The sequence below is a fragment of the Leuresthes tenuis genome, unplaced genomic scaffold (genome assembly GCF_036924035.1).
Source record: "Leuresthes tenuis unplaced genomic scaffold, fLeuTen1.0.hap1 SCAF_17, whole genome shotgun sequence".
In the NCBI taxonomy this organism is placed as follows: Eukaryota; Metazoa; Chordata; class Actinopteri; order Atheriniformes; family Atherinopsidae; genus Leuresthes; species Leuresthes tenuis.
In genome coordinates, this window is record NW_027325371.1 from 15489243 (window position 1) to 15508004 (window position 18762).

The 18762-nt window shown below is 40.3% G+C and overlaps 1 protein-coding gene across 13 annotated transcripts in view; it reads left to right on the forward strand.

Moving 5' to 3' along the window:
- Positions 1 to 18762, forward strand: part of cacna1aa (calcium channel, voltage-dependent, P/Q type, alpha 1A subunit, a) — a 56058-nt gene that overhangs the window by 12247 nt on the left and 25049 nt on the right. For 11 of the 13 annotated variants that reach the window (XM_072369420.1, XM_072369412.1, XM_072369419.1 and 8 more), the window contains exons 10-32: positions 583 to 789; positions 1268 to 1380; positions 1598 to 1710; positions 1806 to 1937; positions 2177 to 2249; positions 2495 to 2612; positions 2977 to 3044; positions 3224 to 3330; positions 5502 to 5552; positions 6375 to 6543; positions 6727 to 7352; positions 7515 to 7864; positions 7962 to 8094; positions 8515 to 8644; positions 9057 to 9116; positions 9239 to 9345; positions 14145 to 14244; positions 14426 to 14586; positions 14736 to 14876; positions 14970 to 15171; positions 15280 to 15444; positions 15796 to 15906; positions 17743 to 17826. In XM_072369420.1, coding sequence (XP_072225521.1) covers positions 583 to 789; positions 1268 to 1380; positions 1598 to 1710; positions 1806 to 1937; positions 2177 to 2249; positions 2495 to 2612; positions 2977 to 3044; positions 3224 to 3330; positions 5502 to 5552; positions 6375 to 6543; positions 6727 to 7352; positions 7515 to 7864; positions 7962 to 8094; positions 8515 to 8644; positions 9057 to 9116; positions 9239 to 9345; positions 14145 to 14244; positions 14426 to 14586; positions 14736 to 14876; positions 14970 to 15171; positions 15280 to 15444; positions 15796 to 15906; positions 17743 to 17826 — 3521 coding nt within the window. The remainder of the gene's footprint in view (positions 1 to 582; positions 790 to 1267; positions 1381 to 1597; positions 1711 to 1805; positions 1938 to 2176; positions 2250 to 2494; positions 2613 to 2976; positions 3045 to 3223; positions 3331 to 5501; positions 5553 to 6374; positions 6544 to 6726; positions 7353 to 7514; positions 7865 to 7961; positions 8095 to 8514; positions 8645 to 9056; positions 9117 to 9238; positions 9346 to 14144; positions 14245 to 14425; positions 14587 to 14735; positions 14877 to 14969; positions 15172 to 15279; positions 15445 to 15795; positions 15907 to 17742; positions 17827 to 18762) is intronic. The other 2 variants (XM_072369416.1, XM_072369418.1) reach the window with 2 other exon arrangements.

Sequence of the window (18762 nt, forward strand, 5' to 3'; positions counted from 1 at the left end):
TTGTAATGATATAATGTGTAACATGTTATTGAAACAGCACAATCTGCCGAGAGGATAAGCTACATCATAGACTACCATGACTGAATTATACGTCAACATTACCTGAATACAAAAACATAAATTTGAATCTTTGTTACATGCACTGGAGAATTTCAACCAGCCAAAACCTTTTATTCTTGACAATATTTCTTTAATATACCTGGTAAGTCACTTACTGCACGTGTCAGCATTCACCAGATGTATCTATGTGTCAGTACATGTGCCTACAACTGCAAATGCTGAAATACAGATGAATACTTACATCACAGATGTGTTTTTTATGATGACATTACATCCCCATAATGGTTACTTCAGGTGGTCTGTGTTGAATATGCTTGTAATCTATGAACACTATTTAGGAAATAGGGAAATTCTGGTGGACATGTGTTTAAATGCAGTCACAAGTATGCCAGCTTGACCATAATTAGCGATGTCCATGACTTTATTATTACAATCCTTATTTCAAGATTGTTATGTGTGCGCAATCATGCCAATGAGCCACATCAAAGCTAATTTAATGCAATTTGTTTGGAAAACCTCCAGGTTCACCTTTTGCCCGTGCCAGCCTGAAAAGCTCTAAACTGGAGGGATCGACATTTAAGCGGCGGGAGCGGCGCTTCCGCTTCCTTATCCGACATATTGTCAAGTCGCAGGCCTTCTACTGGACCGTATTGTGTTTGGTGGGACTCAACACGATGTGTGTCGCTGTGGTGCACTACGACCAGCCTGAGCCACTTTCAGATTTTCTATGTGAGTAGGATGTGTACCCAGGCGCGCTTTGTGCAGATTATCTCCACAAATACACAAACGCTGTTATCACAGATTACTGGAAAGGAGTGGGTTAGCAGATTCTTCAGTAATGCTATTCTGTAATGCAGTAAAAGCTGACCCAAACATTCAAATGCACTGGCAGACGAGTACACACCCTTTGCGAACTTCTTAACTGGGTGCTTTTTTAACTATTTCCTGACCACTTTTTGACCATAAATCTGGAAGAAGACATGAATTGGTTTGTATTTCACTCTTTAGTCATGCTTTATGATTGACAAGACAGCGATTAAAACATTTTCAAGCTGCAAAAAGTTCATTGAGAGGCTGAGCTTGGAGTACTGGCGAAATAATGACTTTGCTCATTCAAAGGGAAAAAACTAAACAAACTAAATACTGCTCATGAACACCCGATTCGTCTCTCTTTTTCATTCCTTTCTTTTCCTCCCTTTTGGTATAGATTTTGCTGAATTCATCTTTTTGGGAATATTCCTGACAGAGATGTGTGTAAAGATGTACGGTCTGGGCAAGCAGGCCTACCTCAACTCCTCCTTCAACTGCTTCGACTGCATTGTGAGCCCCACTGAACATACCTGGACATAAAAGACACATTAAAAAAAATCAAAACAAAACACTCACTCTAACACCTACAGTTTGTGCACAAACTTTAAAAAAAAGGAACTAAATATGTGTATGCGCGCACAAACATGTCATGCAGCATGCCGGCGTGTATATATTGTTTACTTATGTTTGCGAAACTCTTGCTTATATTTGTTTGTATTTGTATCAGGTGATTAGTGGCAGTATATTTGAAGTCCTGTGGTCCATCATCCAGCCGGGTACTTCATTTGGCATCAGCGTGCTGCGAGCTCTCAGGTTATTGAGGATCTTCAAAGTCACCAAGTGAGTCACCGTGGCATTATTGGTTCCTACATATAGATCATGATACACTCAGGTCAAGCACGACTTAACACTCGCTTCCTGTCTCTGCTCGTCAGGTACTGGGCATCTTTGCGCAACCTTGTCGTCTCTCTGCTCAACTCCATGAAGTCCATCATCAGCTTGCTCTTCCTGCTCTTCCTCTTCATAGTTGTCTTTGCCCTGCTGGGCATGCAGCTCTTTGGGGGACAGTCAGTGCTGTTTTCTTGTCTTGCTCCCCTCTCTTCTACTTTACTAGTCCTCATTTAACTTTCTTACTAAGATATGGGTTTCTGTCAGTATCCAGATTCTGAGAGATTTTTTGAGTCAGTATTTAGGATAAACCTTTCTAGTGCTTGTAGATGCATCAGGTTCTCACTTCTTCATATCTTCCCTCTGTGTGTTTTGCCTCATACTTCTCTTTGTCGTCTCTCTTTTCTGTCTCTATTAGGTTTAATTTTGAAAATGGCACCCCTCCGACCAATTTCGATACCTTCCCTGCAGCAATAATGACCGTGTTTCAGGTGAGCAGAGAAGATGAGCTTCTGTAGAGGGGAAAGGGGGCAAGAGAGAAGCTGAATGGAAGACAAAATGTAGAATGCTAATTTCGGATTTTTATTTGCGTTTTAGTGACGAGAATAATTGTGGGAAAACTTGTGCTAAAAGAATCCACATTGCATGCATGCATAGGTCCTCATGAAATCTTGTAGCATTGGTGTAGCTTTGTCTGTTTAGTTATAAAGTGTATATGTGTGTGTGTGTGTGATAGATCCTTACTGGCGAGGACTGGAACATGGTAATGTACGATGGCATCAAGTCTCAGGGTGGAGTCAACAAGGGCATGGCCTTCTCTGTCTTTTTCATTGTTCTCACTCTTTTCGGCAACTGTATCCTTTGGCATGTCATAGCAAAGAAGCACACATAATGTTAGCTAAATACTTAAAGTGAGGACATTTTCAGTTTATTCTTTACAGTTTAATTTATGTTAGGCCTGTTTTTTTAGCACAGCTTAATCACCATTGTGTACACTCTATATGTGTTTTTATAATCTGCCCATGTAAACCAGACCAGTGACTTGGATTATTATTAGAGACGTTACTGTAATATAGCTGGGACCTTGTCGGTTCTTTTGCAGTCCAATATGTGAGCAAGTGTAATATAATGTAAGTGGTTTAGGCAGTTTTTTTAGGAGCATGCTGTATATCTTGTTCTGTCTCCTTGGTACTTGATTGCTTTTAACTCTGTGTTCAGACACTCTGCTAAATGTGTTCTTGGCTATCGCTGTGGACAATTTGGCCAACGCACAGGAACTGACCAAGGTGCAATACAGTGCTATTATGCTTAACATCAGTGCACCCTCAGGGCATTTTCTCTCTTTTAAAACCACCAAAAGAGACTCTGCTAAATGAGCATATTCTGTTTCTCCCATTTGCACTACCACTTATTCCCTCTTCATTCATCTTTTGCTTCTGATTTCCTTCCAAATCTCTCCCTGCAGGACGAACAGGAAGAAGAGCAGGCTGCCAATCAGAAGATCGCCCTGCAGAAAGCCAAGGAGGTGGCTGAAGTCAGCCCGCTGTCTGCAGCAAACCTCTCCATTGCAGCGTGAGTTTCTGCCTCTGTCATTGTGGCATTCTTGTTGTTTTTTTTTACACCAATGCCTTTTTGCCAAGCACTTATGCAAGATTCAGCACCTTGAATCATCCAGTATCATTTCATCCAGTATCAGTCTACATTCATTTAATTTTTAATTTAAGTTCAAATTTAATTAATAGATAACAGGCTAGGTGAAGGAACTGTATATGCAGAAAATCTGCATGTGGACATTTTTTTTCTACAATTTCCTCTTTTTTGTGGTTGGGACCATATTTATCTGGCTGGTTTAGAGACACATTAGAACATGCAAATACTTGCTTTCCCTATCTTTTTTTCTGTCTTTGCCACTTTCTTCTGCACACTGAAACACACTTACACATGCTCCTCTGGGCCAGCTCTCCTCTGGTCAGACGAGTCTTTGATCTCCTCCCTTCTGTATGCACAGGGGTCTTTCCTTCCACTACTGGTAAAGTTCACACACTCTCACTCGTACATGCATGCAGACATGCAGAAGCTCACCCCACAATACAACAGCGTGACCCTACACATTACAGACGCACACGGTCCCGACCTTACCACTTTGATACATCATCTCCTGTTCATTCAGTATTACAGAAACAAGCCATGAAAAAGCAGGTCCAAGACAAACCCTCATGTTCATCACTCCATGAATTACACTGTTTTAATCACTGTTTGTACTGTGTACTGTACCTCACTGTGCTGTGAGCCTTTATGTTTGTTTATCAGTGAACTTTTTTAATTGGAATTGCTATCAAGGGTAAATATTTTGTTTTCAATAACGTGTGCATGTCAGTGTGTGAGAAAGAGAAATGTTGAGTCTGTATCACGTTAGTGAAGAAAACGGCAGTTTTAAACTGTCACTAACTTCCTACGGTTGCTTTCCTACATCCCAGAAACTGGCCACTTGCACCAACTGCGAAAAGGAACTATGACAGATGTGTCTACCTGTTGCACTAACCTTTAGAGAGAAGGGTAGACTTTACAGTTGTGTATTAGTTTCAATTTCAGATACGCTTTTAAGCAATATAAAGCTGCAGCATGCATTTCATTCCACTGTATCAATGTAAATCCCTCATTTTGTGCGGTATAGAAAAAAAGAAAGCTATTGAAATTCCAGTGGAAATAGTTCTTGTTTTTCAAAAGGGGGATTTTAAAGTTGGGGCCATCGGTAGTGCATGAATAATCTCTTAAGAAGATATTCTGGGGGTACACTCAGGAAGAAAACTGCCACAAAAAGCTATGTTCAACTCATATTCTCAAAATTAAAACAGCTCCCTTAAGCTGCCACGCAGTCTCAGTAGAAAGCAGGAATTAATGATCAATGCATCACATTTGTACGGTATTTAGTCTCTTACTGTTTTGACTGTACGAGCACAATGCTGTGTTTAAGTTGTTAATGCATTACGACTTTAACTATTCACTGACGTAATGCTAAACAACCTCTCTAACAACCTCTCTTGCAGAACCCTAAACTGTGAACGTGCTCAATAGCCAAACGTTCTTCGGCTTTTGTGTCCCTTGGTAGGGTTTATCCTCATCAGCCCATGCTAACGTATGAGCCCAAAACAAATTTCAGTGGAACACATTTGCGGTGTGCAAACAAGTCACAGTGACAAATGAATGCTGTTGTGCATAATGAGCACACAGAACCATGACTTCAGAAGTATTTTTGTGAGGAAATAGTTTTCCACTTTAGTTTTTGTTGTGTAGTCCCACAAGAGACGTAATATGGTAAAGAAAGAACAATTCGATTAAACAAGTAAACAATATCAAATCAGCATTAGCATGCGACGTATTTGAAAAGTGAAGTTTGTGGAAAGGAGGACACGCCATAAATGGGACTGTTTTTTTTTATTCAGAGAAGGAGCAACCTGCAGATGCTTTGGTTTGCGTGAATTGCTGTTCGGATGCACATGTTGTACTGTGTCTGTGCGTGTGAAGGACTGCATTCCAAAATGTTGAATCTTTTTGGCCAAAAAGCTATTTCTGACAATTCAGTTATCAATTCAGAAAAAAATATGACTTCATTTTAGTAATTCAGTTTTTACAGCACATTTTATCCAGGACTTTTTTAATGGTTGATGGATTGCCCATTTTGGAATGAAATCCTCCTCCTGTTCTTTCGTGCCATCTCACTCACCAGCTGTTTCCCTCCTCAGCAACAAAGTACACAGTGAGTGTCACAACGCAACCGACCCCTTTCTGGACTGGTATTTATTTATTTGTTTATTCATTTCTGAATCCCTTCTGTTTGACTTTACAACCATTCCTTGCTTTCTTTTTGTGTTTTAGAACAGCCACTTTTCCTTGTACCTTTGTTCTTAACTTTCCTTTATAAGTTACATCCCTGGCATTCTTAAGCTGTTATTTGTGTTGGCTTATTTTTAAGAGTACTCATTTTGTTGCCTGCTCTTCGCAGTACGGCTGTTGCTTTACTGTGGTTGACTGCTGGCCCTGAGAGAAAACGGAGTTAAAGTTGGTAGAAGTTTTGGAGGGTGATAAAAGGAGGTGGTCACTAATAGTTCTTAGGTCTTTCTGTATCAAAGACTGCTCACTTATTTCAAACTGTTCAGTTTATTTCTTTAGCTCAGTGGGCATTTTGGGGTGCCATTTCTATTTATGTTGTGCTGCATAAAGCCTGTTGATTGAATTTTGTAAGTTTGGGTTGTTTGAGTTTGGGTCATTAAATCAAATTTTGACCTTGCCTCAGTTTTATCCTCCACTTTGTGTTCCCATATAGTTTACCAAAGTAAGGCTGTACTGGCTTGTGCTTTGGCAAGCTGTGTAGACACCCAAAGCCATGTCCTGTTGAGATCTGCTCTGTTCTATAGGCCCAGCCACGTGACCCTTAAATGTCTGTGGGCCCCAGTGTGTCTTTATGTCCTGGCTATTTTGTGTATTTATATTTTTGGTGTTGGTTTTCACGTCATCATTCTCATGTCTTTCAGTGTATATTTGCGCTTCACCATTTCATAAAGCCGGTTTTAATGCTGCAAATCATCTTCTTTCTGTCCTCCTTGCATCATCTGCAGTAAAGAGCAGCAGAAAAACCACACTAAAGGCATCAATAAGTCAGTGTGGGAACAACGCACCAAGGAGCTAAGGAAGCAGACTCTGGCATCCAGCCGCGAGGCCCTCTACAACGAGCTGGACCCTGATGAACACTGGAAGGCAAGGACAGGGAGGGAGGAAGAAAACAATGTAAAGGACAAGGCAAACAAGCCCTTAGACTTGTGCTATCAGTGTACACAAGTTGGCTCTCATTCATCAAATGTGACTATATACTGCAGCTGCAATTTGTAATTTTGCAACTTTAAACTAGCTGAAACTTTGAAACGTATTGTAGAATTCGACACTCAACTCCTTTTGACTGTCTTCATGCAGGTCAACTATTCACGTCACATTCGTCCAGACATGAAGACCCATCTGGATCGACCCCTAGTTGTTGACCCCCATGAGAACAGGAACAACAACACCAACAAGACTACTGCCAACAATTCAGACCTCTGTGTTAGTCAGCACCATGCTGCTGATGAGCTCCACAAGCAAACACGGCTCCACGAGCACCCTGGCCAAGTGGGAGGAGTTGGTGGAGGGGGTGCAGGCCCACCCAGGCCTCCCCTGGATCGAGGGGAATCCACAGAGAGCAGGCGGAGCCGCAAAGGCGAACACCACCACAAATCTCATGTCCGATTGGATGCTACGGTGATTCCTGGGCCAGGCTTGGATGAAAGGCCATCCAAACGCCATCGTCACACCCGGAGCGGTAGTCGAGGTGGAGGACAGTCAGAGCACAGGAAGCCAAGGTCCCATCGAAAAAATGCAGAAGATGGTAATGATGGTGGGGAAGGGGCTGGAAAATCAGGGAGACATAAAAGCAAAGGGGTGGAGGGCGGGGGAGAAGGAGAGCATGAAGGAGGTGGCGATGGCAGTGAGAGGAGGCCAAGAAGAAGTCGTCATGGAAATCAAGCAGAGGGTGAGGGGAAGAGGATGTGCCAACACAGAAGGAAGTAAGTTTTTCCTGTTTTTGTGTTATTCTAAAATTCAGGAAGTTTATCCTCTTGATGCTTTTCTCCCTTGTTTGACAATAGTCTAATTCCTCTCTTTGTCAATTAATCTTTCCTGTCTTTTCTGTCCTCAATAAACTTTCTTTTTCTCTTGCATCTTTCCAGGGATTGCAGTGTCCCCAACCTCTCTACCACACGACCCATCCAAAAGAACCTCTCCAGGCAGAATAGCCAGTACAGTGAGGATATGGACAACCTCATGAACACCAAACTGGTTTCTGGCTCTACGCCACCTACTGAGGGTCATCCTAATCCAGTTACCAATCGCACTGTAGCTCCTGGCTTTGGATCTGCCCTCCATCTTGCTCACAGGGGCACTCGTGGAAGTCTGGTCACATTAGATAGTTATGGGAATATCGGACATCACCGTGCCAACAGTGTGATCAGGCTACCCCACCCTGACTACACAGCTGTGGATATGCCAATTTTTCCATCCACCAATGCCATATTGCAAGGTTAGGCTGGAGTAAAGGTTATTTCACTTTTGACTAAATAACAAACATTTGTTTCAACTCACAATGCTCCCCCTTTTTCTCTCGCCCTGTGATCCAGTTAATAAAAATGCCAATACAGAGCCCCTTCCAGCAAAGGAGGATAAGGATGATGATGACGATAAGGGAGGCGAAGGAGGACCCAGGCCCATGCCTCCATATAGCTCCATGTTCATCTTGTCAACCACCAACCCGTAAGTGATACATGAACACATACTGAATGAAACTGTATCGGTGCAGAATAAAGCAAGCGATACATTCCAAAGCACACTAGAGACATTTTTAGCACTGGACTTACATTGTGTTAATCATTGGATTCACAGCTAAATATTTAACAGAATCTGGATGAAAGTGACTCAAGTATTAACTACAGCACATCTCTCAATTGGAGGGGTTTGGGGATTACAGCTTCGTGATAACCTGTCAACAGGGTACACTGGAGCTGAAATAGGAATACAATGCGCCCACTGAAAAATAAAACGAGCCTCTAGTTTTAGTAGATTAACTGGTGCAAAATCTTTATAAACTTGTTTAGGAGATAGTTAAGTTAGATTATACTTACAAAGTTGATTCTCTTATGGAATAGCAAAATAAATGTCCCTGTGTGCTCACAGGTTTCGGCGGGCGTGTCACTACGTCTGCACCCTGCGTTATTTTGAGATGTGCATCCTGCTGGTCATTGCCATGAGCAGTATTGCCTTGGCTGCTGAGGACCCTGTCTGGCCAGAATCTCCTCGAAACAATGTAAGAAAGTCAAAACGAATTAATTCATTGCTTTTGTGACCTAAAATATTGTGTGTGGAAATTTCTTGTGTAGGTTTTTTTATTGTCTTTTTTTTTTTCACAGAAATACACCAAGCCTTCTAAATGTGTGTGTTGGACTATTGATGAATTTACATAAATCATTGTATAAAACATATACATCAGTTAAATAAATCTACAATTATTTAGAGTTTCAGCAAGTAATTTAGTGAAATCTTTATGCTTTTTATGATTTGACCATTTCTCAGACATATTCAGAGTGAGACAGTCCCTAATAGTCCCTCTTTTCTGCATGCTTTTTTGCAGGTCTTATATCTATTTTGCCACACCTTTCCACTAGTCTAATACATATCAGCAGAATACAGCATATCATACTGTCTTTTTCTCTGTGCAGGTTCTCCGCTATTTCGACTATGTTTTCACAGGAGTGTTTACTTTTGAAATGCTGGTAAAGGTGAGTCAATGTGTCAGATCAATAAGTGACCTTTTTTTTTAATCTCATCAACACTCTTTAATGTGCGCCAAAGCCAAACTGTGTAGCTCATAACTGGGCCATGTTTTCTGTCTCTCTTCTAGATGGTAGATTTAGGGTTGGTCTTGCACCAGGGCTCTTATTTCCGGGACTTGTGGAACATCCTTGACTTTATAGTGGTTAGTGGTGCTCTGGTGGCCTTCGCCTTCACGTAAGTCTCCCTCCTACCTCTCCATTTCCTCTCCTGTCTTTGCTTCTCCACCTCTTGTAGCTTTCTGTCCTCACTGGTACCTTGGAGTACCACCTCCCCCATTCCTCTTTACCCACCCATGGCTCATTTTTTTGGCCTCTGTCTTCCTGTTTTTTTTTTCATCCTCTCTTACACATTTCTCTCATCATTCCATCATAATCATAATTATCTTCTCTTCTGTCTGTTGTTACTGTACAAATGGCCAGTCTACAGTGGGCCATTTCACATTGCCTTTTCTCTCACATCCCTCTTTTGGTCCTGCAGTCCTTTCATTTCAAAGCCCTTCCTCCTTCAAAGCCTCACTGCCAAATTGTTTTACACCCCCACATATTAGAAAATAGTGCCCCAGCATCATCTTCCTATCAACCTCTACTTTCCCGTGTGAGAGGTGAGGACCACCCTTTGCACCTGTAACCCTTTAGTGCCCAAGGGCGTTCTAGAGTTAAAGGGCCTAATGCAAGGCCTGGCCAGGTCTGGCTGAACTCTTCCAAAATCTCCAACCCCCTCTCCTCGACAAAGCAGGTACTTTAAACTCTACTTAATCTGCATGGCTGTGAGGATAAAATAGAAAAATCCGTAAGTGAGTTCATTTAGAGTTTAGGTTATGAGTATTATGCTTAATGCAAGTAATGAATTTTGCCTTTGCATGGTTGTGGAGGATATAAAAAAAATTGACTGTAGAAGTCACTAATTTTGTTCGGTGAAGTTAGAACTGTGTGCTTTCTCCCTTTGCCACTCATTTTGTATATCGCTAAGCCTTTTCTTCTGCTGCATAGTAATTAAAGGTGGTGGGGAAGATTGCTCCATTCATCTCAACCTTCAGCAGTAAATGAAAATGTTTTTGCTGTACGTTACCAGTGGGATCGGTTTTTATTATTACCATTTGTATGTATGAGTCCAAATGCATATAAATGAACATTTTTATCTATTTAAGATACTTAAGGACAAAGTACAGTTTTCGATAATCCCATTATATTTAAAAAGGTCAGTGGCAGTGAATTGAAAGCAGGCAAACCTTTACCATTAGGGCTTTTTTTCTCAGCAGGACATCAACTGACACTCTCCCTTCAGAGCTTCAGAGTTTTTCTATTGTTCTGAATTTCTGTAGCTATGATTCACTTATCTTCCAGACTACTTTTTCGACTTTGTAGTTAAACTCGCCATTGTTAGGTATAGCCAAAGCATGATTTTGCAACATACCCAGATTAACGTAGTTTCAGTTCTCTCCCCTTCTTCCCTTGCTTTTTGTCCATTCTTTCATCTTGTTCATCACTCATAGAAAATGCCCAGAATCTCACTAATCTCTTTTCCATCCTTTTGATATCAGCTACAGTCCATACAACTGTAATTTTATCAGAGCATCAGAAGGAAGCAATCCCACCTAGCTAAGAATCTGGGGAAATGCAGCTTTTTATCTTATTTCATCCTTGTTTGTTCCAGAGCTGCTGTGAATCTTAAAAAGACCAGTAGTATCCATCAGCTCAAAATACATTACATAGATTAGATTCCAGAAATGTTTGAGGAATTCTAGTATTATTCCATTGTCATTCTTTTGTATTAATTTTCTATATTGTAATGTATTAATTGCTGCATTAGATGTAGATAGAGTAGAACTACAATCAGGCTGATGCTTTTTTTGGCAGAGTTCTTTCATCATGACTCCATAATGGCAATGGAAAATGTTGCCTCACAAGAGGAGAGACCAAACATTTACAATAATTAAAACCTTTCTGGTATCGAACTTCATGTGGCTTTGCTGGACCGGTTTAAACAGAATTTTACATTGTCTACGTTTCAGAGCCACGCTTTGAATTAAGGAACTGCACTAAAACAAGGCCCTACTATGTTTTAGTACTCTGTCACTTTGTTGCTGATTCTAGGCCAGCTCAAGAAAGAAATCAGTAACAAGGCAGGTACACGGGGCTCCAGTGCTGATGATACATCAATAAGACTTGCTTTTACCCTCATTGTTCTCTCTGAACCATCTTTATATGTGTGCGTTTTACACTAATGTTCCTCCTGCTTGTCTCTTTTTGTTTTTATATGTGTATACCTAGTTACATCTATCTTTAACTGTGTCCTTCAACCTCTTTGTGCTACATCTGTTTGTATGTGTGTTTCATCTCTGTGACTAATTACTTACTATAGAAATGTTAAGTCTGAACTAAGACGCTACAGTCATGTTGTGTTTAAATCAGAGGTAGAAATACTGTAATGTTTCACCTGTAAATAGCACTTAAACTGATAACCCTGATTTAAGTGCAGTAGGGGTTAAGAACACTAATAGCTGATCGGGATATCAGAACCAATCACAACAGACTCATTCACTTCCAAATAGCACCTTAATTCAATTGCTTGAAATCATACAGCACTCGAGAAAGGATCTGTAGTCTCGTTGGAGATGTTTATCACTCCTTTAATCCAATCAGTCAGGTTTGAGGGCCGCAGTGTCTTTGGTCACTTTTGGTCTTTGGTCCTGCTAATTTCAGCACTCAGGCTTGGATTCAAGTCCAGAGAGGATTCTGAGACAGAGGTGATAACTAACTGAATTTGGTTAGCTTGAAGAAATAACTTGATTCTCTTTTCTCTCTGCAGTTTTTGGTAAACTGTATGGGCATGTTGAAGCATGTGTTTAGAATATAATATCCTGGCATGTTGATCATTCAGTTTAAGCATTTAAGTCATACACATGGCCTTTATCCTTATGATTCGTTTGGCATTTAAAGGGAGTGCTAATTTGAAGGCTTGAAAAGTTTACTTATTCAGTTGTAGTAAAATCACCAGTAGGGTGTTCATCTTTAAATGTACCTGTATGTTTCATTTGATAGCAGAAGCCTCTCAGTTGTAGGGCTGATGTAACAAAAAGCAGGCCTTGTGTTCCCTTTTTCTCCTCTCTCTGTCTATCTCACATGGATGTTTTTTGTCCTTTCTCTGTGTCTCATTCTGTGTCTTTCTCCCATCCTTTTGTCTTTTTTGCCTCTTCTCTCCTATTTTCTTGCTGTCTTTCACTCCTTCCTCATCTCTCCGTTTGGATCACCAACAGTGGCGGCGGGTAAAGTTCTCTGTCTTTTTCTTCCTCATTTTCTCCCTCTGCACTCTCAGTATCTGTTCTTGTGACCACACACCTGTTTCCTTTTCATCCATCCCTCATCACAGCTGAAATCTGTACTTGTCCATTGTTCAGTTTATTCAATTGTTCACCATGGAACAACTCCTCTTCCAACACACAACTAAACCTCTTGCCAACTTGCATCTTGTTCTCAGCTGAATAACACAGATGCAAATTGACCTTTTGCGCTAATTGAAGGTTTATTACAAAATATACAGTCAGAAACTAAGTCAAGAAGTGTCTGCAATTAATCTAATGGGATTTTTGTCAACAATGAGATGGGATTGGGAGGAACACTGTTGTGAAGAAATTCAAACAAACACACCACTACACACACCCTTTCAAACATGTGCATCAATGCACACAAAGTCACACCCTTGTACACAGCTACCAGAAGTCTACCATCTGTGTTGACAGCTGTAACCAGGCAGCTGTATGCACAGCTGCTTTCTCTTTTAAGGATCTATTTCAATGACCGTTGATCTTTATCTCTTTTTTTCTCTTTTTTAAAATCACGCATTTAGAACAACTGTAAACTTTTCCATTGTGCTGACAACTTAGTAATTTACATAGGTAAATGAGTCATTACTATTTTTGAGAAGCCATCTTTCAGCTTCAGTAAACACATGGATTGTTTTTCTAGACTAGGTGTAATGCTAAAAGTTAAATATAGCCAGTTAATTCAATGGTCTTGCTTATCTGAAGTTCTTGAATATGTGACTGTTTAGGTTTAGGTATGTTGAGGTTTGACACAGCATTTCATCAAGAAATGCTCATTAAAATATCTTCGTCTTGGCCAAAACCCCCTCAAGACGAGATTCCATGTTGTTTGAACAATGCTGCAAAACTAGCAGATCCCAGTTGTACTTTAGAGCTTCTAGAAATGTTGAGTCACAGAAAGAGAGAGTTTGGCTGTTCGTTCAGGTTTTCACCTCCTTTACAGGAAGTTCTACTACCAAATTGTTTCTGAAATTTAATCATCAATAATTTTTTTTGTTGTTATTGTCCCCCCCCCCCCCCCCCCCCCCCCCTTAGTGGGAATAGGGGTATAGCAAAAGATAACCTTCCTTAACTTCTAACTTTAGTTAGTTATCAGTGGGTTACTCATGTCTCGCTGAGATCACAACTAAACTCTCTCCGTAAATGTCTCTGGAAAGAACAAAGACTGCTGCTGAAAAGAAGAAATATTGCAGCATGAAAAGCAAGGTTTCAATGCAGCATGAAAATATTTCACCAGTAGCTGGGCATGTGCAAGCCAAGGCTTTACCCATCTGTGTAAAGCATTGAAATATGTTGCAACGTGTATAACAAATGCTACCAGATAGCATTCAGACAGGAATGATATCAGCATGTGTTGTAGTTATAAAATACCACGACTCTAGCATGTAGCTACAACACTAACCTCACACTTAGAAATAAGGCTGACGTGTAATATAATAGCAATACTGCATGTGTTGCTATATTAACCCAGACGCAGTTACTCACTTCGAGTTAACTCGGATACAAATACCATCGAGAAATGGCTGCCCGTTGCCATTTTGGAATCAAGAGGACTAAGGCTGTAATGTACTGTTAAACCTGTTAACACTTCATTAATGTGCGTGTGTGTGTCTGTGTCTGTCTGTGTGTGTGTGTATATGCACACATGTAGGGGGAACAGTAAAGGAAAAGACATTAGCACCATCAAGTCTTTGAGGGTCCTGAGAGTGTTACGTCCTCTGAAGACTATCAAACGTCTTCCAAAACTCAAGGTACGTTCACGCCGGAAATGTTTCACCTCAAAGCAGGACTGTCATTGTAACAAAAGTTAAGATTTAGCCATTCTCTTTTGCCACATCTCAAGAGCAAAAAAAATGAATGAACCGATTTCAGTCCACTGTGTTTTTTCAGAATGTAACCAAAATCCCCGTCGTTGTCCTTCTCTGTCCTCAGGCTGTGTTTGACTGTGTGGTGAACTCTCTGAAGAATGTGCTCAATATCCTGATCGTCTACCTACTCTTCATGTTCATCTTCGCTGTGGTGGCTGTGCAGCTCTTCAAGGGCCGTTTCTTTTACTGCACTGATGAATCCAAAGAGTTTGAGCGTGACTGCAGGTCAGGACGTAGAAACTGTATTCATCCTGATTTGTGTAAAATATATTTCAAGGGTCTCTAGTATTTGTACAAAAATTCCCAAAATCAAACATACATGAGCGCAAACTGTCCGCTTTACTGATACTGATTATTTGATTTGTGTATTTTAGAGGCGAGTATCTAGTGTACGAGCGTGATAACGAAGTGAAGGCGCAGAAGCGGGAGTGGAAGAAGTACGATTTCCACTATGACAATGTGGCTTGGGCCCTTCTCACCCTCTTCACTGTTTCCACTGGAGAGGGGTGGCCGCAGTGAGTATAACGTATAACGTACAGTCACCTTTAGTGTGTACATGCTCTCTGACAACTGATAACCACCTACCGTCCTTGTCTGTGCCGCTGCAGAGTGCTGAAACATTCAGTGGATGCGACTTATGAGAATCAGGGCCCGAGCCCCGGATACAGGATGGAAATGTCCATCTTTTACGTGGTGTACTTCGTGGTCTTCCCCTTCTTCTTCGTCAACATCTTCGTAGCTCTCATTATCATCACCTTCCAAGAACAGGGAGACAAGATGATGGAGGACTATAGTTTAGAAAAGAATGAGGTGAGGACGGTTGAAGAAAAGGAAGTGGTATTTAAGTACTGAATAGGGTCATAGAAAGGCAGTACAAAAAACAGAACCATTAAATACATCTTCTGTTTTTCTTGACAGAGAGCCTGTATAGACTTTGCCATCAACGCCAAGCCTCTAACACGCCATATGCCTCAGAACAAGCTGAGCTTTCAGTACCGAATGTGGGAATTTGTGGTGTCCCCACCGTTTGAATATACTATCATGGCTATGATCGCGCTCAACACAGTAGTGCTGATGATGAAGGTAAAGGTCATGTACACATCAACAAACATAACCATCTAACCTCTAAGCTTTGTCTGTTGCTGCTTTGCCTCTCATTTGAAAAAAAATAAAGCCAACGCTCATTCATTCATTTGCACCAGATGTTGATTCAGATGTTGCCGTTGACACTATTTCACATTTGATTGACTCTTAATGATGGTGAGCTGGGTCTCTTTGTGTCTTTATACATACACTCTTCTCTTACAGGCCCTAAACACACCTTTTTTTTGTTTATGGTAATCCTTTCTCTTGTGTCTATTTGCTGGTTTTCTAGCATAAATGTGTGCTCATGTTTTGTTTTTGTTTTTTTGAATTTTTAATTTTTTTATATAGTATGATGGAGCTTCTGACACCTACGAGGCCGTGTTAGCCAAGCTGAACATAGTGTTTACCTCCCTCTTCTCCATGGAGTGTGTACTCAAAATCATTGCCTTTGGAGTATTGGTGAGTGTATGTATGCGTGGGTTAGTGTTTTGTGAGAATGTGCTGCCTAGCTGTATCCTTGTGGAACTGCTGGACTAATAATCCCTCATTGCTATTAATCTGATGTTACTGTCTTTACTGATCAGCTAAGGGTCGCCTGGCCAAGTACAATAGTGACAAATGAAATGCCTCCTTTGACAGAAAAAAATGCAGAGCCAGTTGTTCAAAGACAAACAAATGTGACAAGAAAGCATTCCAGGTACAATTTGACAAAAACTAAATAAGAACATTCCTCAGTGACAAATTATGACTTTGAAATCTACTTCTCTCTGGCTGAAATCAGCCCTTGTCTTAAAGCCCAGGGCAACTGTTCCGGTTTGCTTTAACAGTCTTAAGAAAAGATACTGAAAGTGACACTATGCAATGCTTGATGAGAACAAGAAAACGTAATACTCACGTGTGCCTGATAACAAACTAATGTGCTTAAAAGGGACCACAATATAGAAAAAATAAAAATAAAAACATGCAGCCATTGTCCTATTTCATCTAATGGTAGACTTCACTGCAGCCCTGTCACATTGTCATATTGTTTTGCATTATGTTTTGCATATTTTAGGAGAAACTGGGGGTGGGGGATGGGGGGCAATGTGCTATTTTGGGGTAACTAGCAAAGACGCAAAGAAATAGGAAGCTGACAGAAATTAGCCAAAGAGAGCGCTGTCCATGGAGCCGCAGAGCAGACTGACAAGGAAAAAATGGATAGAAGAGATATTTTGGGGATGGATGCTGGAAGGAGATGAAGGGCAAAGGGGGAACAGTAAGAGAGTAATTAGAGGAATGAGAGTGAATGACATATGGGCGGCGAAAATAGAAGCAAAGATTTTGGAGAAGGTCGTGATTTAGCAGGAAGGGATTTGAATCTTAGAGAGGGTGATGAACAAACACGGCCTGCATATTATAAACACAAGTAATACCGTCCCTCACAGATATGTGTATGAAGGTGGTTCATCTTAATAGATGCCTCCTTTGCTCTCGTCTCATCCCTTCTCATGTCTAATGCATACATTGGCTACAGGCAATATGTCGGAAAGCAGGAGTGCTCATTTATCAGTATTTTGTCCTCACAATCCCTCTTTCTCTCTGAATCACTCAACTTTTAGATCTAATTCACATATTTTTCACCTATACTATTGAATATACTATTTATGCATGGAAAATGTTATGCTGATTGAAGCAATTAGACTGTGTAATGCTTCTTCTGAATGTTTTGAGACTGAAAGAATTTCACTGAATTTCTCTCGGTGTGGTTTGTGTTTTAGAATATGTAGTAGAATATCAGTATTTGATGTCTGAAGACTGCTGTAGTCGGCTGATGCAGCACAGTTTGTCCTGAGCCTGTCTGCGGGCATCCATCCAACATGCCGTCACTGATGGACCATTTGTCTCATCTAATTTCTTCCTGTTCCTGTCCGACTCTGACTTTTTTTTCCCTTTCTTGTTCTCCTTCTGTCTCTGATGCCTACTCACCCCTTTTTATTTTCTTTTTCTAATGTTTTACCTTTAAATCTTTTTTAAAATTTTTTTTAAACTTGTGCTTTTTTTTATTTTGATATCACTATGATCCCACTGTATCATTTTCCTTGTTTTTTCACTGTGTTCCATGTGCACTCCATCCCCTTGCACTGCCCTGTTTCTCTGTGAATATTAATCTGCTCTATTAATTTCCTCTTTCATCCATGTTATGCATTTTTCTGTCACCTGGCTTCATGTCACCTCATCCTTTTCGATTTTTTTTTTCCAATTTCTATTTCTCTATCTTCTGTCTATGTCTTTCTTCTCTCTTTGCCGTGATTACAGAATTATTTCAAAGATGCCTGGAATATTTTTGACTTTGTGACAGTCCTGGGCAGCGTTACTGACATCCTGGTTACGGAGCTTGGGGTAAGTGGAAGGATTTGAGTATTTTTTGCATTTGTGTGTATCTTTGAAAGTTCTGTACTGAGGACTCAAGGGTGTAAAATGACAGAAACTTCGCAAAGTTTTATAGCCAAATTTTAGTATGTCTGTGAACTTTCACATCTGTCAGTGTATCAAAAACTTACACAAGAAAAGACAGGCAGTCTGAGGAGAGCATGAGTTAGATGCCACTGTTGAGTTCAGTATTGCTCAGTCATGCATGCCCCCCCCACCCATCCCCATCTCTTGAAAGTCTTATGTAATTGTCCCAGTTGGTGGGATGGGGCTCCAGCTAGCTCGCTATGAGGCACTGACAGCAAGGCAGGAAGCATGCTGGTGCACTACAGAGAGCAAGTTCACAGTTTGTCCAAGAAGCCCAACAGGCTTTCATGTTATCAGGTTGTATCAGACTTCTATTAGTCACAACAGCTAAAGGCAGAAAGTTCCATTGAAAATTGTACCGTGTGCTTGCCACTGAGACAAATAAAATGGGAAAGAAATACCTGCACAAGAAAAGCTTTGAGTCCCTTTTCAAGCATCATAGCTAGAGGTGAAAGAACAAACTGGATTAGTTCAAATCTAGACAGATAAAAGCAAAATTTTTAGTCTATATCACCAGTAGGGTGTAGTCTATATATATGTATATATATATTTATATATATAAAATGTATATATAAGAAATATTTAAAAAGTATATGTATATATATCTATATATATATTATATATATATATAGATATATATAAACTGTATATACATGTGTACATGTATATAAAAAAATATATAGTATAATATATAGTATATATTTATATATATTTTTTCTTTTCTTTTTAAGTACTTATTTTATTTGAAATTGTGTTAAAGCAGTGTTTTGACTCGTAATATGTGAATGGGCTTGTAAAGATGAATTTGTCCAAGTGTGG